Source organism: Choloepus didactylus, chromosome 10, assembly GCF_015220235.1.
Source record: "Choloepus didactylus isolate mChoDid1 chromosome 10, mChoDid1.pri, whole genome shotgun sequence".
NCBI lineage: Eukaryota > Metazoa > Chordata > Mammalia > Pilosa > Megalonychidae > Choloepus > Choloepus didactylus.
In genome coordinates this window covers 127,467,094-127,494,427 of record NC_051316.1, presented here as the reverse complement: position 1 = coordinate 127,494,427, position 27,334 = coordinate 127,467,094, and the positions used below count along the sequence as shown (strand labels likewise).

Genomic DNA, 27,334 nt, shown 5'->3' with positions numbered 1-27,334 from the left:
AAGGAGTTCCCTCCACTGAGAAATAAACACCGATCCCATTTTAGTGAACATCCTTCTGGATGTTTCTCTCTGCACTTCCCGCTCCCTCCCGACCTCTACTGCTATCGCCATGGTCCAAGTAACCTTTACCTGTCCCACTGTAAGAATGAGCCTTTTTATGCCCACGTCACAGCATGTCACTCCTCTGCTGGGAGCCTCCATCCCCAGGTCAAAGCTGAAGTCCCCACAGTTCCTTCCAGGGCCCTATGCCAAGTGCCCCCCACTTTCCCTCTGACCTCCTCTCCCCTGCCCCAACTCCACCTGAACCGCAACCCTCTCCTCGCAGGCCTCAGGGCCTTTGCACTCACTGCCCATCTCCCCGCCCCGCTCTCCCCAGGGAGCTGCCCGGCTCACCTCCATCAGGTCAAAGGCATCCTCGCAGCCGCCCCACCTGGCACCCCTTGCTTGCTTTGACTTCCTCCATAACACTTCAGACCATCTGATAGCTTTATGAGCTTGCTCATCGTCATCACCACCCACTAAATCGTCAGCTCTGTGATGGTCTTGTTCTCCACTGTCCACCCGGCCCTGGGCGGCACCTGGCACATAGGAAGCCCTCAATGAAGACCCGTTTCATGAAAAAATAGAGACATGTAATTTTCCTTGAATGGAGTTAAATTGTTCATGCTATTTTGTGACTTGCCTTTCTACACAACCTTTTTTCTTGGGCATTTCCCTTCTGAACAAGTTCTTCTCCGTCCTCCATAGTACCTGCTGGCCCTCCGTGACGTGGACGCACGCTGATTTCTTCAGCATCCCCCATTCGTGCACACGGCAGTGAGCATCCTTGAACGTGAATCCTTGCTCTCCCGTTCAGTTATGAATCTGACACTTTAAAATATGATGTCCCACAAGGCAAGGACACACTTTTGCTCCCCATGGCCTTGTAATAATCAAAGTGAATTTTAGTTATTTTGTTTAGAAATGTTTCTCAGTTTTTCTCATGAGGGCATCCCAGACCCTGGCATTCTATTAAATTTTTCTTTCTGTATCTTATCCTACTTGCAGGTTGTTTAAAATTACGTCTGATGTTTTCCATAGGGAGTAGTCTGCTTTTACCAAGTTGTAACATTATTCTTTTCCAACGTGAAGGGGACTTTGTTGGAGATCCCCGACTTGTGTTCTTTGGGGACGTTTGACGCTCACTCCCCAGAGCAAGGTGACTCAGAGAGTCTCAGCATCGAGAGATCCATAAGGGCTCTGGGATGTTGGGGTGTCACTGGGGGCCCCCCAAGGCTGCCTCGTGGCAGCTGCATGCCCTGTGACAGGCCCCCATGTGTTTGCAGGAAAAATCTGGGTCCCCAAGCAGAAGCCAGTGGATCCTGTGTTGGAAACTGTGACACTGGAGCCGGAGCTGGAGGAGGCTTTGGCAAACGCCTCTGCTGCAGAGCTCTGTGACATCGCCGGTAAGACGCGTTCCAGAAGCTTCCCGCGACCTCCACAAGGGCATCTACTGCATAGTCACGGAGCATCTTATGATTACACTCTCTCTATTTCTAACAAGGAGTACAGGGAACCCAGAGAGTCAAAATAGAAGTCCATTATCAAAAACCAAAATGAGAATAATAGAGATAAAACCACCCAAACCCTCCCACCCCAACCCACCTGGGAACCACCCATTGTTGCCGTGAGGCCCCGTCCCAGGGGGTGTGGAGGTGTCCTGGGGAGGAGATACCCCAGATGGGCTCTTTGGTAGCCACTTGCACCAAATCCTGCCCAAGTCACCTGGGAAGAGAGAAGAGAGTGGGACAAGCAGGGGCCCCTGGCACCTCCAGTTTGGGCGGCTCACAGAGGGCTGGAGCCACGTCACCTGATTTTGCAACCTCGCATGTTGCCGAGGCCAGCTCAGACGGCTGGACTGAGAGGAGGTCACCCCAGCATCTCGTTTCGGTGTGGCCCCTCCATCTTCACGTGTGTTCCTGAACAATCTTCACAAACAACTCTTAAAACCCCAGGACATGTCCCGCCTGCCCTTCTCTGCAACCCCACTGAGGGTCCAGCGCCACGAATGCTCCCACCAGACCGTGCTCCCTGTTGTAGTGGGCGGAGGTCTTTTTATTCTGCAGACCTGGGGGCTGCAAACCATCACCCAGGGGATGGCAGGGGCCAGATGGGGAGGGCAGGTGGGAAGGGAGAGGAGAGGGGGGACGATGAGGACTTGCTGACTGAGGGTGAGGTGGAGGGACGAGTCCAGGAAGGTGCCCGGGTCCCTGCTCCAGACCAGGTTGGCGCTAGGGGTGAGGGCGGGCAGGGGAGGGGCGGGATGGGGGGTACCTGCTGCGTCTAGGGCCTGTGGGGTTGTGGGGACCGTTTGTTGTACGTGAAGGTCTGGAGTTCTGCACAGGGTCCTTGCTGGGGTTGAAGATGCAGGGAAAGGGCACGGCAGGCAGGTAGGGTCTGGGCCTGAGAGGGCAGTGCTAGGCCAGGGGACGAGCCTTGGGGAGGCGACTCATGGAAATGGGGCAGTGGGCCACAGGTGGGCTGGCAACCACAGGCCTGGGCGACAGGGGCAGGCCCAGTACAGGAGAGAAGGAGCCCAAATGAGTTCAGGGCTGGCCAGGGGTCTCCCAGGTACATGGGGCTGGAGGAGACTCGGCCGCAGCTGCCTTCTGACTTGTCTCATCCATCGGCTTCTCGTGGGTGTTGAGCGTGACTCGTGACTGGGTTCACAGAGGGGAGGGTTGCTCGGCTGCAAGTAGGGTCACGGGGGGCTAGAGGGCTGACCCTGGTTGGTGGCAGCCAAAGCCAGGTTGCGGGGACCCAAGAAGTGAGTGGGGGGTATCTAGACAACCCTTAGGAGGCAGAACATTCTGGAAGGACATAGGACAAGCTGCTGCCCAGCAGGGCGTCAGGGCCGAGAAAGGAGAGTTTTCATTTTCAGCACGAAGCACCAAAGCTGGGAGTATCCCCTCCCCCACCCCCCCACCCTCCACGGAAACATGACCCTTAACTCGGGAACTGGTTTGCTTTGCTGTGAAGGGTTTGCTTGGTCAGAAGCCACACACGGTGAGTCACAGTGACCCTCCGTCAGGCCCGAAACTCAACCGAGCCCTTTCCTGGACGGGACAGAGGTCCCCTGCCTCCGGGAATCTGTGCAGCTGGTAGGTGGGGGGCATCTTCGTCCAGCGTCTGTGCCCCAGCTCACCCCGCAGTTGTTTTCATCTGGACTTTTCCTCCATGACGTCACCTGCCTCATCGGGCAGCTCCCAGGGATTCTCGGGTGACTCCTCCATCAGCTGCGCCAGCTCCCACCCGCTCCTGAGCCAAACTAGGACTGCAAGATTGTGCTGGGTTTTCCGTCTCGCTTTCTCAAAACTATTTTTCTTCCTTATTTTTGTTGGTGTGCCCAATTCCTGTTGTCTGTTCATGACACCACACCCTTCCCGTGTCCAGAGAGGCCGCGCCGGTAGCCAGGCTCCCCTTGACCACTGGCATTTCCCAGCGGACATTCAGAAGGCAGCAGGGACTCGGGGAGGGGGGCCTAGTGCCCCGGCCTGGTGTGAGTTGTTTTAATAGCCGTTTCCATTGTGGCCCACAGCAGCCCTGTGCAGGTGGGTTTTGCTGTTGTCCCATTTTATGGATGGGGAGCTGGGCACGGTGAGGTCATATACCTTGCCCCAGGGGTGTGAACCCAGGCAGCTTTGTCTAAGGCCCATGTGCACCGCCACCCAGTGTAACCTGAAAGGAGCCCTCCACGGTGGGGAAGAGTGACCAAGAGTGCAGCATCAGTGACGGCGCAGGGCTGTGAGCTGGAGGGGCTGTGGGGCCATATTAGGAAAGGCTCAAAATGTCAATCCAAGGAGGTGAAAGCTGGGACTAGAGGAGCTTGGGGAGAGGCCCGCTGAAGGCAGGGGTCAGGAACGAGCGGCGGAGGGGTTCCCGGGGTGAGGGGACATGGGAGCCAGGCCCCAGGCTGGGTGGAGGCTTGGGGCTGCGTCTGGGACGGGGCTGCCAGGAGAGCATCCACATGCAGAAGAGGCAGTGGCTGGCGCTGGCACCTTCCACACAGAAGCCGTGGATGTGGGGGACTCGATGGAGAAAGCAGAGTGGGGAGAGGGGCTCAGTTAGCTGGGTCAGCTCCGGGGGGCGTGAGCCGACCCCCAGGCGTCCCCATGGACATAGCCTTTGTGTGTTCACCCATTCTCACGGTCAGTGGCCCTTGACCAAGAGCTTTCCTCCCACGTGCCGGGCTCTGGTGGAGCCACGGAGGAGGGAATGGCAAGGAGTGGCCCTCACAGAGCCAAATGGACAATCAGACAAATGCAAGATGACCAGAGAGCAAGTGTCGTGACAGAAGAGGTGCAGGGTGTAAGTGGGGGCTTGGTTTAGATGGGGGGACTGGGGGAGAGGAGAGTTGCCCTAGTGAAGCTGAATCTAAAGGAGGGTGGGCAGGGGTGAGCCTGAGGAAGCTGGGGGGCTGGGGAGCGCCCCAGGTGGAGAACAGCAGGTGCAAAGGCTCGGCACCAGGGAGGAGGGTCCCCCTCGGAGCCCTTGCTTCGCAGGTGCAGTGGGGCGGCCTTGATTTTGGCAATGGTAGGAACAGGCAGGTGGACACCTGGGAGCAGGTGTGGGCGCAGGGATGAGGCTGGGGAGCTCTCGTTTGTCCATTTGTTTTCTTGCTTGTGCATCCTTCTTTCACTCGTTCGTTCATTCGCTCGTAGATTCATCAGGCATTACTGAACTCCCACTGGGTACCATAGGATGGGTCCGACCCAGGCCCTGGCTTTGGGGGGCCCAGGCTGTGATGGGAGGACACAGCAGAAGCGTGTAGATTCCAACATAAAATGTGGGCGATGCTTGGTTGGTGACCTTGGCCCTTAGACTCGAGGCCCCTGGGCGTCTGCAGCAAGCGCTTGGAGTTCTCCGTGCCTGCCGTCCTCACTCAGGAGGTGATCCTGGCTCACCTTTAAAGGCCTGTCAGGTGGGGCAGGAGCCCTGGAAAGGCGTGGAGACCTAGGCGTTTCCCCTTCAGAAGGGGCAACCCTCAGGCCACCCCCAAGGTGGGCACCTGGCACCCTGAGCTCCTCTGGCTGTCCCAGGTGGTCCTAGCCAGGTGGCGCTAGGCACCTGTACCAGGGTCGGGACACGGCTTATCCAGGAGCCAGTCACCTGCCCGCCAGTGCTGGGAGGGAGCTGGCCCCTCCCACCTGTCCCTAAGATGTTGGAAAAGCACCTCCTGCCCAAAGCCAGCCTGAGCAGTTGGCAGCTGGAGCAGCCGGGCATGTGTGTCTTATCTCTCCCCATCCTAAGTGGAATTTCAAACCACGTGAACCCTGCCAAAGCAGAGACAGGCAAAAGAACTCGATGTTCTTTTTCAGAGCTCAAAAATAGCCCTTTTTGAGTTTGGGGGAAGATCTGGACCTTTTTTTTTTCTTTTTTTTAAATCAAGTTCCCCAGCACTAAATCCAGCCTTGCCGGTATCTGCAGAGAATGAAGCAGCAGGCAGTGGTGCCGGGCTGTTCTCTTCCGTCACTCACTCCTGCCTTCGTGGAACCATAATCTCCTCTGAGCTGTGAAATGGTTTTATTTCTTCTTGGGCCTGTGAATGACAAATATTACCTCCTGGAATATACGCTGTCGGCCTTAGAACTCTGAAGTCAAGAGGAATTTCTGGTGCGTTAGTGACCTAGCGTGCGGAGGGTGGGAAAGCTCAGAAGCCAGGAGTGTCCTCCCCGGGTGTCCTCTTGACCTTGCTGGGAAAGTGGGATGTCAGCAACACCTGGCCTGAGTGCTCGTCGTGGAACTCAACAGGATAGAAACGGGGAATTGTGTGGCTGCTAAGTGCTATGTGATTCTAAGGGGAAGTGACTTGTTCAGGGTCCCCCAGAAAACTAGCACCAAGGCCCGGGCTGGACCCCAGGTCTCCCTCTTTGTCCCCTGATGGTTCCTAGTGACCCCCTTGCCCCTGCTGTCCCCTTTGTACTGTGCACCCAGCTGGCATCTGAGCCCCAAATGCACTTGCCATTTTCCATCCCTCTGTGCCCTCGAAGCAAGGCCAGCCAGCCGCAAACCCCGTTTCCCTGAAAACCAAGCAGCAGCCCAGAACCACGGCAGGCCGTTCGTTCCCTCCGTGGGAGCCCCACGAGCTGCTCCGAGGGTAACTCAGGGTGAGCTGCTTCACCTGCTGCTGACTCAGGCTCAGCTCCTGTTGCCCACGTAGACGCAGCCCAAATTAAAACCCGCAGAGCTTGACGGAGCGCAGATGTCTCTCTCCCACCAGTTCTCCTCAGTGGTGAACAGGCAAGTCTAATTTTAGCAGAGTAGATTCTCAGAGGGTGAGAAACAGAAGGGACTTGGAGATTGTCTCATCTTGCAGTTCTCAGCTCCTGCTGGGCATCAAAATCTTCCAAAGAGATTAAAAAATACACCTCCCAAGATTCTGATTGGTTGGTCCAGGGTGGGGTCCAGGCACTGATTCTGCTTTAAAGCTCCCCGGTGGTTCGGAGGTGCTGCCTGGGTTGTGAGCCCCTGGCTTGTCTCACCCCTCGTTGTACAGAGGACGCTAGAGCCCAGAGGGGGCAGGGGCTGAGCCAGGTCACGCGCGCCTGAGGACACCGTCAGGACTGGAGCTTGGTCTCCTGGCTCCTCATCAGCCTCCTCTGTTGTCTGTCTACCTGGAAACCTTATCTAATGAGGTGACGTGGGGTTAAAAAAGTCATCGCCAAATACCTACTGCATTCTGGGAGAGATGGAGGAGAAAGAGGTAATATCCTTCCCTGACCCTCAGAAGCCCACGGTCCAGTAGGAACCAGTCATGGATTTATGTGTCTCTAACACCCTTAAGATAATGTGCTGTGAGAGGCACCAGACGCTGTGGGAGAACTGGGAGAGGGAGGGGAGGAGTCCAGGTAGACTTCCTGGAGGAGGAGGAGCTACTCCGAGTCTTGAGGGGTGGGAGGTAGAGTTGTGAGGCAAAATACAGGATACCTGGTTGAATTTGCATTTCAGGTAAACAACAAATAATTTTTTAGTATAAGTATGTCTCATTCAATATTTGGGAATAATTTTTTAGTATACGGGTGTCCTGTTCAATACTTGGGAATTTTTTTAGGGTGAGTATGTCCCATTCAATGTTATATCCAACCTCACCTCCCTCCGTCTTCCCTGGTTTCCCCAGTGTTCCCCCCTCTCTGGCCTCCCCCCTCTCCCCCCCCAGCCACGGGGCTTTCCCAGCTGCCTTTCCCTCTTTATGGAATGACCTACCCCCCTTGCCCTGAACTTGGCCAACACTCATCCTTCCCATCCCAAGTCCCTCTGGTGCCTTCTCAAGGACATGGTGAACGTCCCCTTTTCAGCACTTTCTCTGTGCCTGTGTCCTTTTTCTTTAAATTTTTTTTTATTGAGATTGTTCGCATACCATACAATCATCCAAAGATCCAAAGTGTACAATCAGTTGCCCCCAGTACCATCATACAGCTGTGCATCCATCACCACAATTAATTTTTTCAATTTTTAGAACATTTTCATCACTCCAGAAAAGAAATAAAGACACGCAAAAAAGGAAACTCAAATCCCCCCATACCCCTGACCATACCTCTCCATTATTGACTCATAGTATTAGTATAGTACATTTGTTACTGTTGATAAAGGAATGTTAAAATACTACTAACTGTAGTACATAGTTTGGAATAGGTATATAGTTTTTCCAATATGCCCCTCTATTATTAAGTTCTAGTTATAGAGTCATACATTTGTTCTGGTTCATGAGAGAGATTTCTAATATTTTTAGTTAATCACGGACATTGTCCACCACAAGATTCACTGTTTTATACATTTCCATCTTTTAACCTTCAGGTGACTCTGAGCTTCCCCTTTCCACCACCTTCACACAACATTCACAACTGTTAGTCATTCTCACAGTGTGCTGCCGTCACCCCTGTCCATTTCCAGACGTTTACATTCACCCTAGTTGAACATTCTGCTCATGATAAGCAACCACTCCCCATTCTTTAGGATCGTTCTATGTCCTGATAACTTACATTTCATGTCTATGAGTTTACATATTATAATTAGTTCATATCAGTGAGACCCTGCAATATTTGTTCTTATGTGCCTGTCTTATTCCACTCAATGTAGTGTCCTCAGGTTTTCTTCATCAATCCATTTTTTTAAGACAGTTTTGTTCACACACCGTACATTTCATCCTGAGTAAACAATCGATGGTTCCCTGTGTAGTCACATACTTATGTATTCGGCACCATCGCCACTATCTGTATAAGGACATCTCCATTTCTTCCACAAGGGAGGAGGAAGAGTCAAAGGAGGTAAGAGAGATGAGAAAAAGAAAGAGAAAACAAAACAAAACAAAACATGACAGCTAGGAAGTAGCAAAAGGAAAGATACCATTAAGCTAAAGTAGAATAAAGAGTCAGACAACGTCACCAGTGCCAAGAGTCCCATACCCTTCCCCATGTCCCCCCCCATATGCATTTAGCTTTGGTATTGCCTTTGTTATATTAAAGGAAGCATAATGTGATGTTTTTGTTAGCTATAGTCTCTAGTTTGCATTGATTATATTTTCCCCCAATCCCACCCCATTTTTAATACCTTGCAATGGTGACATTTCATTTGTTCTCCCTCACGTAAAAATATATTTGTACCTTTTATCACAATCGTTGAGCATTCTAGGTTTCACTGAATTATACAGTCCCAGTCTTTATCTTTCCTCTTTCCTTCTGGTGTCCCACATGCTCCTAACCTTCCTCTTTCAACCAAAATTGTGTTCCAAACCTCTCATTCCTGTCTTTTCCTTTCTGTCTGTAGTGCTCCTTTTAGTTTCCTGTAGAGCAGGTATCTTGTTCACAGACTCTGTCATTGTCTGTCAGAGAATATTTTGAGCTCTCCCTCATATTTGAAGGACAGTTTTGCCACATATAGGATTCTTGGTTGGTGGTTTTTCTCTTTCAGGATCTTAAATATATCACCCCACTTCCTTCTTGCCTCCACGGTTTCTATTGAGAAATCCGCACATAGTCTTATCAAGCTTCCTTTGTATGTGATGGATCGCTTTTCTCTTGCTGCTTTCAGGATTGTCTTTTTATCTTTGATGTTTGATAATGTGATTATTAAGTGTCTTGGCATAGGCCTATTCAGATCTATTCTGTTTGGGGTATGCTGTGCTTCTTGAATCCGTAATTTTATGTCTTTCATAAGAGATGGGAAATTTTCATTGATTATTTCCTCTATTATTGCTTCTGCCCCTTTTCCCTTCTCTTCTCCTTCTGGGACACCAGTAACACATACATTCCTGCATTTCGTTTTGTCCTTAAGTTTCCAGAAATGTTGCTCATATTTTTCCATTCTTTTCTCTATCTGTTCTTTTGTGTGTAGGCTTTCAGGTGCCTTGTTCTCCAATTCCTGAGTGTTTTCCTCTGCCTCTTGAGATCTGCTATTGTATGTCTGCATTGTGTCTTTCATCTCTTATGTTGTGCCTTTCATTTCCATAGATTCTGCCAGTTATTTTTTTGAACTTTTGATTTCTACCTTATGTATGCCCAGTGTTTTCATTATATGTTTCATCTCTTTTGCCATATCTTCCCTAAACTTTTTGAATTGATTAGGCATTAGTTGTTTCAATTCCTGCCTCTTAGTTAAAGTGTAAGTTTGTTCCTCTGACTGGGCCATAACTTTGTTTATCTTAGTATAGGTTGTGGTTTTCTGCTGTCTAGGCATCTGGTTTCCTTGGTTACCCCAATCAGGTTTGCCCAGGCCAGAATGGGCTCAGGTCTTGGAAGGACACAATAGTTTCAGGTCTCCTTGAGGGTGTCTCTTAGAAGACTGGTACACCCTGTGAGGCCTCAAGTCACTGTGCTTTTCTGCCCAGCAGGTGGTGCCTGTCAGCCTGTAGCTCCAGACTGGTATAAGGACCTGTGGCCCATGGCTATTTTCCCCTGGGCTCTGGGGTCTGGTTCTGAATGGAAGGCGGGTAGTAGAGCCGGGCCCCACCTCTTTCCTCTTAGAGAAGATAACACCCCCTGAGGAGACATCATTTGCATTTGAATAGTCTCTCTGACTCTGCTATCTCCACCCTTGTCAGGGTCAGAGCACTGGGAACTGAAAATGGCTGAGGCTTTCTCTGCTGAGCTGAAAAAGGGACAGAACACTTCCCCCTTCAAGGCCAGTCTGCGGCCAACCTCCGGCTCTCCAAAGTCAATCGTCACCAAAAGTCTCTGTCTGCTTTTTGGGGATTCATAGATTATATTGAGCAGTCCCCATTTGTTAATTAAAACCTCAGTTGGAGCTGTGCTGAGCTATATTCGCTTGCTCAGAGAGTGCTACTCTCTATCACAGTAAGGCTTTGCAGTTTGGGCTGCCATGGGGGACAGGGGCTCCCGGCTCAGGTCTGCAGTTTTTACTTACAGATTTTATGCTGCGATCTCAGGCATTCCTCCCAATTCAGGTTGATGTATGATGAGTGGACAGTCACGTTTGTTCCCCCGCAGTTATTCCAGATTATTTACTAGTTGTTCCTGGTTGTTTGTTAGTTGTTCCGGGGGACTGACTAGCTTCCACTCCTCTCTATGCTGCCATCTTCTTCGCTATGCCTCTGTTCTTAATCCTGTGGGTACTTGCCTAATGTCTCTTTCTCCCACAGACCGTAAGCTATGTGGACAGAACCCCTATCTTCTCCTTCTCTGCTGTCTGCCCATCCCCAGAGCCAGGCACACAATGCAGGCACTCGATATGTGTTGGACGGATGAATGAATGAAGAATGAACAAATGAATGAGTGATTGCATGAATGAGCATGGGAGGGATGTGGTCAGAGCTACATTTCCAGAAAGCTCTTTCTGGCTGCTCTGTGCTCAGGGCTGGGCTGTGGAGGTACCTGGGGCCGCTGTAACAAAGTGCCACACACCGGGCCTCTTAAAGCCACAGGAACGTGTTCCCTCCAGCTCCGGAGGCCGGAAGTCGGAAACCAAGGTGTCCTCAGGGCCGGGCTCCCTCCTGAAGCCTGCAGGGTGAATCCTTCTTTGCCGCTCCTAACTTCTGGCACGTGCCAAACATCCTTGGCGTTCCTTGCCTTGTCGACCCCAGTCCCTGCCTCTGCCTTCTCACGCCTCCCCCTTCTTATAAAGCCACCAGTCGTGCTGGATTTCACCCACCCTAACCCAGTGTGACCTCATAATTTGAATATATCTGCAAGGACCCTATTTCCAATTAAGGTGGCAGTCTCAGGTTCCAGGGGTTAGGACTTGAGCATGTTTTTGGGGGACACAGGTCAACCCATAAGGTGGTGGGGGGCGGTAGGAAGAGACTGAACCCGGCTCTGGGGATTGTGCAGCTCTGACAACTCAGCCGAGAAATGCAATGGCCTCCGGGACAGAGGTGCCGGGACGGGTGGTAGGATGGCACTGAGAGATCCTGGAGAGGCTGAACGGAGCGTTTGCGGGGTGGGGGTCTGAGGTGCCTCCCCACCGAGGGTGACTGAGGGACAGGCAGGATGACAAGCTGGCAGGGGATCTGGAGGAAGAGGCCGGTGCCCAGAAAGATGCCGAATGAACCCTCTCTTGCCCAAGTGAGTTGCAAGTGCCAGTGGGGCGCTGGGCAAGTGGGGGGATCTCGGAGTCTGAGCTGGGGGCTGGAAAAGTCCAGGCTGGGGATAAACCCGGAGAGCCAGGTAGAAAGAGGAGGCGAGGGTAAAGGTAGAACAGCAGTTAAGCATTTGCGTGCCAGCGCTCCCGGCCATTCCTGCCGGCAAACCTTCCTCAGCCAGGAGGCTGTCCCACCTGAGAGGCGAGTCACGTGCCCCCTGTTCCCTGCAGCCATCCTGGGGATGCACACGCTCATGAGCAACCAGCAGTACTACCAGGCCCTGGGCAGCAGTGCCATCGTGAACAAGGAAGGGCTCGACAGTGAGTACGCGCCCTTCTCCACCCAGCCTTGTAGGAACGCTCCCCCCGTGTTTGCTTCTAAACGTTTCAGAGGCTCGCTTTTATCCACCTGGAGTTCCTTCTTGTGCATTGGGTGCTTGACATGGAACTTCCATTTCTTAACAGCCAGCCAGTGGTCCCGTTGCTGGTTTTTGACTAGTTCAGCCTTTCACCCCTGATTTGGGTTCCACGTTTATCATACACGTGCATCTCTTTCTGAGCCTCTTCTACTTCTCATTTATCCTTCATTAGCCCTTTATGATATTTCATGATCTTTTAAAAAAAATTTAATTTAAAATTTTTACAGCAGTTGTAGGTTTACAGAAAAATCCTGCAGAAAGTACAGAATTCCCATATACCCCACCCCCCCCAGACACAGAGTTTTCCCCATTACTAATAGTTGGCATTGCTGTGGTATATTTGTTACAGTCAATGAACCAGTATTGTAATAATTATATTATTAACTAAAGTCCATAGTTTACCTTGGAGTTCACTTTGTGTTACACAGCCCAATGGGTTGTTTTTAAAATTTTTATTGTGGCAACATATGTACAATTAAATTTCCCCTTTTGTATTGCATGGTCTTAATTCCCTTCCAAGCTGATGTTTTGGCCCCAGTGAGGAATGGGGAATGAAGCTGTTGAAAGAATAATTATCCCTCCCATGTGCAGCATTTGCTCGCTTCTTTCTCATCGAGGGTTCGTTTTGCCCTCGCAGAGATCACGAGCGCGGGTAGAATGAATACCCCCATTTGGCAGATGAGAAAACCAAGGCTCCAAGAGTTTAAGTAATTTACCCCTGTCTTGCAGGAGGCCAAAGGCAGAGCTCACCTCCCTCCCCGGGCCACCTCCGCCCACCATGCTTTCTCCCTGCATCCCCCACCCCCAGCCCCCCCCACGCCAAGCTTCCTTTCATCGTCCTTGTTGAGGGGAGCCGTCCCCCTATGTCGGCCCCTCCAGGTGTGATTAAACCTACACAGTACAAGCCCGTGCCCGACGAAGAGCCAAACTCAACTGATGTGGAGGAGACGCTGGAGCGGATAAAGAACAACGACCCAAAGCTCGAGGACGTCAACCTGAACAATATCCGGGTAACGCCCCTGTCGTTCTGCAGTGCCCCCGCGATCGGGCAAAGCAGGGCCGGCTCAGCTGCGCCGGGGGACAGGGTCTCGAGTGGGCTCTGGGTGTTTCTGGAGCAGGAGGATGGGGAAAACCTTGACTCATGGAACATTTAGGAGGAGTGGATGGTGTGCACACATGCACCCCAAGTCCCGCTTCCCTCCCGAGGGGCCACATCAGGCCAGATGTTCACTGTGCGCCCACCGGGCTCCCACTCTGGAGACTGCCCTGTTAGACACACGCTGCAGCACCGGACCGAGAGGCTTGGCAAGCGCAGTGCCTGCAGGCTGGTGGGGTAACCCAAGCTGGGGGGGCAACCCCAGCCATCACCACTGCTGGGTCAGGGTCATGTCCAACCTCCCCAGACAGCCCCACAGGGGAGCTGTCGGCCCAAATGCCCAAACAAATATTCCAAGCTGCTTGCCTGTGTTTCTCTGGACATTTCCCCATGTGGCTGTCCAGGGCAGAGGAGGGACAGACAGACAGGCCGTCCCACCCAGGACAGGCTGCAGGAGGCAGTCAGAAGTAGGCACAGCTGCCTGCGCACCTGCTCAGCCCTGAGGCCGGCAGGATCTGTTCTGGGAGGGGAGAGGGTCAGATAAGACGCTACCCAACCCCCCAAGCCCCTGCTCCTCTTTCCTTTCTCCGCCGCTTTCTTTTAAAAGGCTGCCAGCCCCCCACCCCCACCCCGTGCTGATCAGATTGGAAACCAGTGCCTGCAGTGTTCTCCTCCACCTTCCCTACCCGGGCTCCGCTCCCACGGGGTGCTAAAATGACACCCTGAAATAGGAGAACAGGGAGAACACAGCCAGGTTCTCACTCGGGGGCCTGGCCGCCTGCCCTGTGCCCGGGGGGAGGTGACGGCAGAGCTGTGCACTCGGGCGGGGAAGGCCAGCTCAGAGCCGGGCGGGCCTCGGTTTCCCCTTCTGCACCAGCAGGCAGTTGGACCAGATCAGTATTTTTTTTTTTAATGTTTTATTTTGACATAATTATAGATTGACACACATGACAACGAAATAAGGAGAGGTCCCTGACCCCTTTCCCTGGTTTCCTAAATGGTGACATCTTGCAAAACTGTAGTGTAATGTCACAGTCAGGATATTGATGGATGTTGTCCAGTACAAGACATTTCCTAGATCATTGGTTTTCATCTGAGGAGATTTAAAAAATTAAAAAAACCAATGTGCAGGCTGCACGCCCAGGGGTTCTGATTTCATCGGCAAGGGGCAGGCCGAGCATCAGAATTTTGTCAAAGCTCCCAGGAGCTCCGCTGTGCAGCCAGGGCCGAGACCCTCAGGGACAGATGTCCCTTAGAGACCATCTGGAGCAATCTTCTGCTCTTCTTTCCCAGAAACAGAGCCAGAGAGGGACAGAGACTTCCCGGGAGTCACACAGCGAGTTAGCAGCCGCCTGGGGAGGAGGTCGCGGCCCCCGGGCTGTCCTGAGCTCATTGCACAACACCCTTCCATGTGCCCTGCCTTGGATTTTCCTTCTCTGGTCTCCATGTGCAGAGTGAGGGAGTTGTGGGCCCTCTCTGAAGTTTGCAGGGAGGGTTCTCTCAATCTGTTTGCCAGAAGGTTCTCCCCGAATCTCATGCACGTGGAGCAAAGCCGGGGGAGGCAGAGCCGGAGCCTTCTTTGCCCCTCAGCCTGGGGTCAGGGCGGGCCAGGAGGGAGCCCGCGGGGAGCTGCTCACCGCCGCCTTCTCTCCGCAGAACATCCCCATCCCCACCCTCAAGGCCTACGCGGAAGCCCTGAAGGAAAACCCCTACGTGAAGAAGTTCAGCATCGTGGGGACGCGGAGCAGCGACCCCGTGGCGAATGTACGTGCGGTTCTGTCCTGGCTGCGTGGAGGGTGGGGGCTGCCGGGACACTGGGCGCTTAAAACCACAGGCGTGCTCTCCGGGGCTGGAAGTCTGAAGGCCGCATCCTCTGGAACCCCGGGGGGGTCCGTCCTCATCTCTTCCAGCTTCTGGCGTTTGCCTTGGTCCTGGCTGATCCGACGCATCCCTCCAACCTCTGCCTGTGTCGTCACATGTCCTTCTCCCGGGACGTCTCGGTGTCCAGATTTCCCTCCTCTTACAAGACACCGGGCACTGGACTAGGGCCCTCCCTGCCCCTGTGTAGCTCCATCTTAACTAATTCCATCTGCAAACACCCTGCTTCCAAATGAGTTCCCTTCTGAGGGTCCAGGAGGACTTGAATTTTGGGGGAGAGACTGTTCAACCCAGTCCAGGGGCATAGAAACCCGAGGGGCTAATGCTTGTGTCCTAGGTTTGGTTGTCCCCCACCCAGAGGACCGTCTGCGTGATGGGGTGAGAGGCGCTGCCCAGGGGCCAGGGAGGGGCTCCCACGAGGGGCCAGGCCCCATCTGTGCATCTGTCTGCTTCACCGTCACGGCCTCCCCTGATGGAAGGGCACAGGGCTCCTCCTTTTGCCATGAGGAGCCTGGGGTTCAGACAGGTCAGGCAACTTGTCTTGTCCCGAGTCGCACAGCAGGCAAGGGGTAGAGCTGGGATTCAGGACATCAGCGCCGGATCTCTCTGCCCGCAGCAGGTCACATATGAAAAAGGACCCGCCCTTCCCCGGCCCCAGCTTCCCCATCTCTAAAATCACCACCTTTACTGGTGGGCCTTGAGGCTCAATTTTGTCTTTTTTTTAACTCAAGTCTCGAAAGATGCTGCTGATCAAAGTAAGTTACACTTACAATAAAGTGGGCACACATAACAGTCATTCAGCACTTACCTCTGAGGGGTCTCTCTGTGCCTGGCGCTGCCTTAGGCCCTGGGGATTCGACTGCAGCCGAGACGCCCCGGCCCCTGTTGGTCCATTGGCAGGGACAGCAGCATGTGGTTCTGTTCTGCCCCCAGCAGCAGGTGCAGGAATCCACTCGCCGGGGTGGCCAGTAGGCATCTGGTAGCAATCGATTCTTTCCTAATTTTTAAAATAACTGGACAGTCACCTTCAGTAGTTTTGAGATAATATAAATAGCTCACAGCCTCCCATTGCTGCCGGTGGGGAACCTCTGGGTGGATGACCTCTGACCTTAGGAGATCTCGGGTGGATCCCACGTTTGCCTGTGGAGACATGGCTGGCAAAGCCGCAAACCGAGCACAGACACACTGGCACTTGGCTGAACTCCAAGAGGGGCCAGGCTGCCCACCGTCAACTGCCGATGTGCTTCTGCATGTTGGTAAACAGTGCCACCTAAGCCCTGCAGGTGCCCCCCAGCACCTGCCCCAGGTCCCCCCAGGAGCCCCCAGTTCCTCCACCACGAGCCAGCAACAGAGACTGACACTTGGCATGGCAGGGGCCTCGCTGCCCCCAGCCTGCCCATCCTGATCAGCCTGGAGCACCTGCCTACTGGCCGTTAGATATCAGGACTTTACTTGGGGGTGGGGAGCTGGGGAGGGCACCGAGAGGACACAGACTGGGTCCCCTCCCTCAGGAAGGTCCAGCCCACTCAGGGAGACACATGTGGTCACAGAGGAAGCTGGCAGAAAGCTGACATGCCATCCTGGGGCACATCAAAGTTGGGGGGAGTTGAGGGAGTGATGATTTCAACAAGGAAGGCTTCCTGGAGGAGGCAGCTCTGAGCTGAGCCTTGAGTGGGGTTTCAGCAAGCAGGGACGGTGAGACAGACCTGCCTGGCTCGGGGCGTCCCTTCCTTCACCCAACTGGAGCTAAACAACCCGTGTGTCCAGGGCCTGTCAGCCGCTGGTTTCTTTTCTCCCTGATGTGTTATTTCCACCAACTGCTAATTACGTCATTTCCTTCCGCTGCTCCTGTTGTCATCCACACCCCCTGGCGGGGTCTCTGCACTGTGCCGGGGCCACCTCAGCTCGTCTCCTTCCGCTTGTCCTGGTCACTTGCCCCCTAAGCAAAAAAGAAAAACAAGTGGGGTTGTTTCCCAGGCCCAATTCCTCCTCTGCTCTGTGCTGCTCCAATGAAGAAAATGTTGATTCCATGGAATTTCAACAGGGAAACAGATGAGACAAGTGGCAAATATAGAGGGAGGCTGGGACTCCACCGTCACTGAACGAATATGGAGTTGCTGGTGCCCTGTGGGCAATATGGGATGTATAAGATGCGTTTCCAGCCCACCAGGAGCACAAGGTCTCATGGTGAAGACGATGTAACCAGTATAGAAACAGCTCTGATACAGACAGTTACAAGTTCCAGGTGGGAGGTTATGGATAAATTCTCTGGGAGATCAAGAGAGCAGGCCACGGCTAGCTGGGGGTCAGCTCAGGCTCCCGGAGAGAGGAGCGTTTGAGAATCGCCTGGAAGGTTGGGCAGCACTGGGCATGCCGGGGTGGGGGCAGAGACAAGCCCACTGCAGGCGGCAGACAGTGGAGGCTGGACAGGGCACACAGCCAGGGCAGAGACAGCTTTGGAGGTGGGCTGAGGACTGTGGAACTTTCTGGTAGGGGTTCCGGAGCCATGGCGGTTGGCAGGGAGGAGAGACCCAGCCAGGGTTGTGCGAGGGACGAGGACGTAGTGAGGCTGCCAGGTGGGAGGGCACTGAGAGGACACAGACTCCAGCAAGGAGGCTCCAGCCCGGCTCAGGGTGACTCACGGCTACCCCCCGTTTCTCTCCCGCGCTCAAGGCCCTCGCCGAGATGCTCAAGGTGAACAAAGCGTTGAAGACGCTCAACGTGGAATCCAACTTCATTTCTGGGGCTGGGATCCTGAGGCTGGTGGAAGCCCTTCCACACAACACTTCTCTGGTGGAGCTGAAAATCGACAACCAGGTGAGACGGCCGGTCCTGGGGACAGCGCCGCGCCCCCCTGAGCCTCTGCACGCTCCTGGGTGGAGCAGACGGTGCTGATCCCGGCGGCCCCAAAGCCCAGCTTGGAGGGATCACAGGGGTCCCCCGGGCTGCACCCCTTCACCACACTCACTCTTCCTTGTTCACCAGTCCCACCAAGTGCTCATCCCACTCCAGCTGCTGCACCTGCAGTTTGGGGGGCTCACTCCTTCTCAAGAGTTCCCGTCCCTAGACAGCCTGACGAGAGGACATCCTCTCCCATTTCCAGTAGAATCAGCTCCCTCTAAGTCCTGTCCCTGAGCTTAGTTCTGCCCTCTGCTGCCCCCAGGACACACCTGTCTCTTCAGGCTAGAGGCCCCAGTTTCTTCAGTGAGCCCCCCATTCAACAGGTCTCTCGGTCTCCTCAACCCCCAGGCACATTCTAGTTTGTCTTTGTCCTCACGGAACCATCATTTCTGTGGAGCTTCTGCAGTCTGGTCCAATTGCAGGACAACTGCACCCTCTGCCTTTCGACGATGATGCAAACAACATCTCATATTTACACGTTGAGGGTCGACTGGGGCCAGGCCTGGGCCCCGCACCTGGTGTCCCTCATCCTGGGTCTTCCCAACATCCCTGCAAGATGTGGGCATCATCGGTGCCAACGTGCAAAAGAGGAAACAGCTCGGGGAGGTTAAAGACCAGCAACTTCTTCAGGGTCACACAGCACTTTAGGAAGCAGGATTTGGGCCTGGATGTTTCTGGATCCCAAACCCACACTCTTCCCGCTGCACCACGCCGCCTGCCAGTGCTAATATGCTGCCTTCTTTGTGGACGGGGAGCTCCCTGGTGTTTTTCATCAGTGAAAGGTTTCGTGTTTTTTTCTCCCTGCATAAAGATCTTTGCCAAATGGGTGTGTAAATGTAAGCATAGAAAAACGATTGGAAGGAAATATTAGAAAATCGTGAACAGTGGTTATCCTGGGTAAGTTAGTACTTTTATCTTTCTTAATTGTATAAAATATGACAAAGATACAGAAAAGTGTGTGCAACTTAAATGTAAAGCTTAACAACTCTTAACAGGCAGGTCTGCCATCCAGATCAAGAATTAAAGCATTATCAGCCTCCAGGAACTTCACGTGCCCCTTCCCAATCCCAGCCCCTTCAAAACCCCCACAACTTGCTCCCCGTCTACCTCGGGCCCCCTCCATGCCTTTGCTTTCCTCTCGGCCTGGAATGGCTGCCCCCACTTCTGTCCCCTTCTCTGCCTGAGAAGCCCTCGTCTTAACTTCTGGGTTCAGCTGGAGCATCTCCTTCTCCCAGGCATGTGATGGAACCTGCTTGAACTGGCTCGCAAGAGCGGGTTGTGTGCATCTCTGCCCAACTCCACTGCAGGGCTGGCAATCAGTGCCCCAAAAATACCCACGGTGGGGTTATTTACACCATGGAAATTGGCACCTGCTGTAAATCAGGCTTTTTTTTTTTTTTTTTTTTTTCTGAGAGCCAGTTTACCAGCATGCCATTGTGTTCTCCTATCAGCTCCTGTAGCTTCTCCAAGCCCCACACTGGGGAGAGTTAGGTGACCCCTCCTCTGTTCCCAACCCCCACCCTCACCCCAGCATCTTGGCTTCCCTAAGAGCTTCTCAGGAGCTGGTCTGTGTCTGAGTCCTGGCTGTACCTCAGTGCACAGCTCAGGGCCTGGCTTGGCAGGGATGCCCTGGATGGTTGTCTGTGTTGTACACTGCACAAAAGTGCCTGCTTGAGGCGGTAGGGGGAGAAATCCAACCCACACCCCACCCTCCAAGTTCTGTGCCTCAGGATGGGGCTCTGTCTACCCAGAGAGGTCACATTTTTCTAATTCGTAAAAAGAGTCCTCGTGAGCCAGCAGTGGCCCTGCCATGTGTTTGCCATACCAGATGTCTCACCTCTCCTGCAGGCCCTCAGTCTTTCTGCCCCCTCCCTCAGCCACTGCTGACCCTGCTCTATTAGAGGTAGGAGGGCCAGAGCACTTGGACAAAGGCGGGCGGCAGGCTTGGCAGCAGCTCCAGGCAGGCCCTGGGGTTAGCTACTCATGTGACCTCAGGCCCGGCTGGGCAGGGAGTCAGGGGCTGCCCAGCATCAGCAGGAACCTGACTTCCGGGCAGAATGTTGGCTGGAGCCAACTGGAGCTCTGGTCTCAGGTCACGGTGGAGCCGCTGGCTGGGAGCCAGCTGCCTGCCATCCCTCACTGCTGTCCCCCCAGCGCCCAGAGATGGAGCCAGGGCCAAACAGCACCCTCACTCGCCAAACACCCTGGTGCAAGAATGTTCAGTTCCCTGAGCCTCTGTTTCCTCACCTGTAAAATGGGGAGAATTAGGCTCTCCACCTCTAAGGAGATGACAGATGTAAGCTGTGAGGTTTTTCACCTTTGCACGTACCCTGGAGGTGACCCAGAGAGTTCACACACTATTCTAAGAGCCAATTAATGGGTCAGGGGGCATCTGGGGTGCTGTACCTCCATTATCTCATTGAATGCTCACAGAGACCCGCTAAGTGGGTATTAAACCTCCATATTAAAGATGGGGAGACTGAGGCCCAGGCAGGCTCTGTCACCTGCCCAAGGTCACACAGTAAATAGTGGCCAAGGCAGGATTTGAACCCGGGTCCGTGTGACTCCAAAGTCCATGCTCTGTGCCTCTCTGGCTTCTTGAACCCAGCTGTAGTTTCATGTGGCTGGGCATGGTTTTTCTCAGCTGTCCTTTCCCCAGTCACCCCACACTGGGGTTCATATTTGGTTCATCTCCACAGTTGGTGAGATTCAGTGGCTCGCCAGGGCTGGGCTGGGCGCCGCATGTGAACGTGCTCAGGCCCTGCCTGCCGGAAATTCCACTCGGGTGGCAGTACAGGCAAGTGCACAGAAGCTTGCTCAAGCAAGGCCGAACCGTGGTTCACTGATGTGGTTCATCGGCCGGAGCAGCCTCGCGGGAGCAGGGAGCAGGGAGCAAGGAGGGCTTCCTGGAGGGGGTGGAGTTTTCAGATGAACCCACAGGGCAAAGGTGAGATGGAGGCCCTGGCACCACAGGGGAAGGGAAGTGCCCAGACAAAGAGAAGGCTCAGGAAAGCCATGGTGCCCCTCAGACAAGACTAGTGTAGCCTCAGGGGCTGGTGGGAGCTCCCCCGGGAGAGCTGGGTGGGGGGCAGGGAGAGGGCATCCAGGCCAGGAAGACCAGCCGGGGCCTGGCCGCCAAAAAGAGGGGTGGGCCTTTGGGAATGTGCTCCTGGCGGACATCGGGCCTGGCGGGAGAGGGTGAGGAAGTGGGGGCTGCAGGCAGGCCTGGGGAGGGGTCTGCTGCAAGCTCTGGAGACGGCCGCCCGAGACCCTCACAGTGTGTCCCAGGAGGCCTGGGCATGGCGAGCTGCCTCCCCTGGGTGCCCTGGGCGCTGGGTGTGGGACAAAGAGGAGGCAGCGAGTGGCTTCTTGTTTACTCCTCATTCTGGGTCAGGCAGCAAGGCCTTGGGAGACCGGAGCTTTGTCCTCCGTCGTCCTGCTGGAACCCGTGTCGGCGAGTCTGTCTTCCTTTTGCCTTATATGGCCGAAGAAAGGGACTCGGGGAGCTGTGCCCGCCATGACACGGAGCCGGCTCGGGACACAAATCGGGAACCAGGACTCTGAGGCAGTTTGTTTCCTCAGCCATCCCTCCTTCCCGCCAGGCAGAGCACTTGGGCTGCCCCGAGAATGCCCTGAGGGGTGGAAAGGGCAGAGCTGAAGGGCACCGAGAGGGTGTTGCTTCCGTCCCTGTTTTTACAGCGGGGAGACTGAGGACCAGGAGGGGAAGGCACCTGCCTAAGGTCACAGGTCAAGTTGGTGCCAGGGTGGGGCTGGACCGGAGGGGCCCGGGCTGCCACCTGAGAACCTCCGCCTCTCCACCGCCCTCCTAACTGCCAGCAGAGCCGCCCTCAGCAGGCGCTTTCCCAGGGCCCAGGGCACAGCCAGGGCCTGAAAACCTGGTCCCCCCAAATGAAACTGTTGGCAAGGTCTGCGGGTGTCAACTGGACCTCCCGGCTCCCTGCTTTTCATTCCAATATTTGACAAATAGGGTTCTTGGCTCTGCAGGGAGGATGTGTCTAAAATTCTGAGAAGTTGAGGAAGTAGATGGCGTTTTCTTGTTTTTCCAGACCTGATCATTTTCCCAGCGCAAATGAGATTGGAGAGAAAACAAAGCCACACTGAAATAGGAGCCTGTACGTTTTCACATGTGGTGACCACCCGCTTCATTTCCCATCACACACTCATGGCCACTGGCCCCCCTATTTCTTTTTTAAACGAGGCTCAGGTGACATTAGGTTTTGCAATACGGAAAGAAAGCGCACACTTGAAAAACAAGTGTGTGAGGTTTTTTTTGTAATAGACTTTATTCTTAGAGCTGTTTTAAGTATAAAGAAAATCTGTGCAGAAAGTACAGGGCCAGCCCCACTTAGTTTCCCGTTTTATTAGCATCTTGCCTTAGCAGGGTACATTCGTTATCAATTGACGAACATTATCGATACGTTCCATAACTGAAGTCCGCAGTCCATGTCAGGCCTCCCTGGCAGTGTTGGACGGTTCCCTGGGGTCTGACAAATGTGGAGCGTGAAGCAGCCACGTCACACCATCACCCAGGAGGGCGTCACCCCCAAAACCCTGTGCACCAACTGTTCATCCGCCCTCCCTTCCTGACTCCCCCGGCACCCCCGATCTTGTGGCTGTCTCCGCAGTTTTGCCTTCTCCAGGCCATCGTGGAGCTGGAATCCTGCAGGACGGAGCCTTTTCCCTCCGGCTCCTTGCACTGAGCCGGACGCAGCGAGGCGGCCTGACCGCTGGCGTTCTCCGCTCGGTCCTCACGCGGGGAGCCTTTAAGCACAGCTCTTGCTTTGCGCATCAGATATCTTGTGTGTTGTAGTCTTGTTGTGTATTGAAGCAGTTCAGCGTAGAAATACTCGGTCTCATCGAGATGACAGATGCGTGTCACTTTCCCTTCCCCTGAGTGCAAGTTATGTGCTTTCCCTGACCTTGCTTCTCAGGGAAAAATGAAATAAAATCAGTGGAAATGAGAGAGAACATGAGTTAGAGAAAACCCTTTTGCTACACAGATCATATTTAATTAGAGTAAAGATTTGTGACAACAACCATCTCCCTCGCCAGGAGTCAGATCCCCCCAGAGCACAGCCTGTTGTGGAAAGCCGGGCCCGGGAAGGGGGCTGTGGTTCCAGGCTGTGCTGGAAGGAGGGAGCTGTGGTTCCAGGCTGCTCTGGAAGGGGACTGTGGTTCCAGGCTGTGCTGGAAGGAGGGACTGTGGTTCCAGGCTGTGCTGGAAGGGGACTGTGGTTCCAGGCTGTGCTGGAAGGAGGGACTGTGGTTCCAGGCTGTGCTGGAAGGGGACTGTGGTTCCAGGCTGCTCTGGAAGGAGGGAGCTGTGGTTCCAGGCTGCTCTGGAAGGGGACTGTGGTTCCAGGCTGTGCTGGAAGGAGGGACTGTGGTTCCAGGCTGTGCTGGAAGGAGGGAGATGTGGTTCCAGGCTGTGCTGGAAGGAGGGAGATGTGGTTCCAGGCTGCTCTGGAAGGGGACTGTGGTTCCAGGCTGTGCTGGAAGGAGGGAGCTGTGGTTCCAGGCTGTTCTGGAAGGGGACTGTGGTTCCAGGCTGTACTGGAAGGAGGGACTGTGGTTCCAGGCTGTTCTGGAAGGGGACTGTGGTTCCAGGCTGTGCTGGAAAGGGGCTGTGGTTCCAGGCTGTTCTGGAAGAGGTCTGTGGTTCCAGGCTGTGCTGGAAGGAGGGACTGTGGTTCCAGGCTGCTCTGGAAGGGGGCTGTGGTTCCAGGCTGTTCTGGAAGCGGGGCCTGTGGTTCCTGCTGTCCAAGAGAATCAGCCTGGGCTGGAAGGGCTTGATGGGGAGGGCTGACTTCTGAGTGAGGCGTTCCAGCTTACTCAAGGAAGAACCTTTTACCTCCCTCCTTCCCTCACTTTCTCCCTTCCCTTTTTCTTTCTTGTATTTACTTTTTAATTGAGGTATAACTTACATATAGTAAAGCGAAGACATCTTAAATGTTCAGCTCCATGAGTTTTTACATCTGTGTACACCTGTGCAAACACCATCGAGGTCAGGCTATAGAACATTTCCAGAGTCCCAGCAGGCTCCCCTGTGCCCCCCACCTAATTGATATCCCCCTCCCCCCCAAAATAATCATACTCTGATTTCCATCACCATAGATGAGTTTTTCTTCTCTGGCCTTGACTTCATAGAAATGGAACCACACGTAGGTGCTCTTTTGCAACTGGGCTCTTTTGTGCAACATTGTCCATGAGTGTATTAGTTGTCTAGAGCTGTGTAACAAAGTACCCCCAAACTTAGCAGCTTGAATCAACAATAGACATGTACTATCTCCCAGTTCCCGAGGGTCAGGAACCCATGAGCAGCTTGGTTCGGGCCCAGGATCCCCAATGAAGTTGCAGTTGGGATATTGGATGAGGCAGCAGGCATCTGGAGGCTTGCGGGATCCTGGAGGAGCTGCTTCCAAGATGGCTACCTCACCAGCCACTGGCTGCAGCCTCAGTTCCCACCGTCCGCTGACTGAGGGCCTCGGTTCCCCACTGGCCACTGGCTGAGGGCCTTGGTTCCTTGCCTTGTGGACATCGCCATAGGGCTGCTTGAGTGTCCTCACAATACGGCGGCCACTTCCCCCAGAGCGAGTGATCCCAGGCAGAGCAAGAAGAAAGCCACAAACGCCTTTTATGATGCAGGCTTGGAAATTACACAGTCACTTCTGCCATATTCTTTTTGTTAAAAGTGAGTAACTAAGCACAATACATACTCAAGAGGGGTGGAATTAGACTCCACCTTCGAAGTATCAGAGCATTCGTGAACATATTTTTAAAACACCACAGAGATTGGTTTGGCAAGGAAGATCTTTCCCACCAGCAGTGCCACCCAAGGAGGGAGCAGTCTGCCTCATTGGGTGAGGGGCTTTGAGGATGTGCAGGCAGAGCAGGACAATTTGGCAGCTGTGATATGGAGGGGGTTTTAATGTCAGCCAGGGTTTGGGACTCCAGTTGGATGAGATCATTTCCAGGATCTTTTCGCTTGGATTTTCAAGTATTCCCAATTGTCTGCATCATCTGTATCTTAAAGGAAAGGCCCAATTGGCCACATCAGATGTACAAAGTGAGCCTCTCAGGACCTGTGGCACCTCTGGCCAGTACAGGGGTCTCAGAGCCACGTGCTCCAGGTGACAGCTCGTTCCACGGAGTTTTGTTAACTAGCAAATCTGATCATTTTCCCGCATCTGTCGTGGTGAAGGTGCAAGGAGATGAGCACGTCAAACACTGCTAAAGCTGTGCCGATGGCTGCGGCCCTTTGGGGAGGAGATCAGGCAGTCACTGCTTTGTAAAATGTGCCTGCCTTTCACCCCGGCAGTTCCCCAGCCTCGTCTACACCCGAAAGAACACTCACCCTCTGTTCCGGTTTGCTAATGCTGCCATTCTGCAAAACACCAGAAATGGATTGGCTTTTATAAAGGGGGTTTATATGGTTACAAATTTACAGTCTGAAGGCCATAAAAACATCCAAATGAAGGCATCAACATGCATATACCTTCACTGGAGGATGGCCAATGGTGTCCGGAAACTGTTAGCTGGGAAGGCACGTGGCTGGTGTCTGCTCCAGAGTTCTGGTTTCAAAATGGCTTTCTCCCAGGACGTTCCTCTCTAAGCTGCAGCAGTTCTCCAAAATGTCACTCTTTGCTGCTCTCAGGTTGTGTTTCAAAATGGTGATCTCCAAAATGTCTCTGCGTCAGCTTCACGTGGCAAACTCTGGGCTAGTATCTCCAAAGCATCAGCAAAAGTCTGCTTTCAACAGCCATCTCCAGAATGCCTCTCTAAGCTGCAGCACTGAGCTCCTTCTGTCTGAGCTCTTAGAGGGCCCCGATAAACTAATCAAGACCCACGCTGAATGGGCGGGGCCACACCTCCATCAAAATAATCTAATCAAAGGTATTACCCATGGTTGGGTGGTCACATCTCTGTGGAAACAGCTGAATCCAAAGATTCCAATCTAATCAACACTAAATACATCTGCCCCCACAAGATTGCATCAAAGAACATGGCTTTTTCTGGGGGACATAATACATCTGGCACACCCTCTCCCCTGAAGGTCCCCTGTGGCATCGTTTTTAATGGGAAAATGGAAGCAACCTGGTCTCCTCTGTACCCAGGCAAACTACAAAACAGTTAAAAGGAAAGAGGTTGTTTTAAAGACACTGTCTCCAAAAGCTCTGCAGAAAATATTAAATGATAAAAGGCAAGTTGCAGAACAATAAGCGTAGCATGAATCCATTTAAAGAAGATAATTGCATCAACATCAACAAAACTGTATTTCTGTGCATCTGTGCAGTTTGGAGGGATGCACCCCACTAAGCATGGGGGTTTCTTCTGTGGAGATGAATGGTGTGATGGGAGACCCTTTTGTTTCTCAGTCTGCTTTAGTATCATTTGAGTCTTTAATAATGAGACTATATTTATTTACAAGTTATTTATGTAAATTTTAAGCAAATCTGAAGGGGCAAGAGTTCTTCCCAGACTCTGCATGCCCAGGACGAGCCCTGCCAGGCCTGGCACGGCGGCCACTTGCTCGCCCCCCACGGCTCTTCACTGCGTCTCACCCTCTGTTGGGGTCGCCCTCCTGGTTTTTTTATGCTGTCCAAGCAAGTTATTCATAGACTCACAGAAGGCAGGCCCCAGAGGCTTTAAAGGTCATGGAGTCTGAGCCTTCCCCATTCATGACAGCATCTAGAGCAGCCCTTGCCAGAAATGGTCTGCACTGTATTTGCATACCTCCAGGGACAGGCAGCTCACTGCCTTACGAGGCAGTTCCTTCTATATACACAGACCCCTAATGGTTAGAGAGCAATCTTGTGTGCGGAGCCCAAATCTGCCCGTAGCTTCTCTTCTCCCACCTGCTTCTGGGCTCTCTCACAGGCACCCAAGTGAAGTGGGAACTAGCTCAGGCTCTGGAGCTGATCACCTGGGTTCAAATCCCTGTTCTGCAGCTGACTAGCTGTGTGATTCATTCTGTGTGATTTTTCTCTCTGTAAAATGAAGTAATAATAGTATATATTTATAGGTTTATAGTCAGGAGAAAATGACTCATCTTATGTAAAGTGCTTAGGACCTTGCCTGCTGCACAGGAAGGACTAAGTATTTGAAAACTAAGTAGGAGACGTGAGTTTCAGTCCTGCCTCTCTCCCTGCTGCCTCTTCTCAGGTCTCAGAGTCCATGGAAGGAGGGAGGGACTGAGCATGAAGCAAGTGTGATGCTTCTTTGAAAGCTTGAGGTTTATTTTTAAATGTTTGTATATTTATATTTTACCTCTTAATGTAAAAATAATAAATTCATTCCAAAATTAATGCTCTGAGAAGGTTGGCCATGGTTATCTAAGGAACCCTGTCCCCTCTTGCACACACTTGGTAGCTCCAGGTTGGAGAATCTGGAGCCCAGGGGATCCTCTGAGCCCCCCAGCCCCAGGTCGAGGCCAAGCCTTGGCTTTGCT

At 53.3% G+C, this 27,334-nt stretch overlaps 1 protein-coding gene across 3 annotated transcripts in view; it reads left to right on the top strand.

The window, feature by feature from the left end:
• The window catches only part of TMOD1 (tropomodulin 1), a 72,964-nt gene that overhangs the window by 35,900 nt on the left and 9,730 nt on the right, over positions 1-27,334 (top strand). For all 3 annotated transcript variants that reach the window (XM_037850955.1, XM_037850954.1, XM_037850956.1), the window contains exons 4-8: positions 1,326-1,445; positions 11,803-11,892; positions 12,870-13,000; positions 14,743-14,850; positions 17,638-17,781. In XM_037850955.1, coding sequence (XP_037706883.1) covers positions 1,326-1,445; positions 11,803-11,892; positions 12,870-13,000; positions 14,743-14,850; positions 17,638-17,781 — 593 coding nt within the window. The remainder of the gene's footprint in view (positions 1-1,325; positions 1,446-11,802; positions 11,893-12,869; positions 13,001-14,742; positions 14,851-17,637; positions 17,782-27,334) is intronic.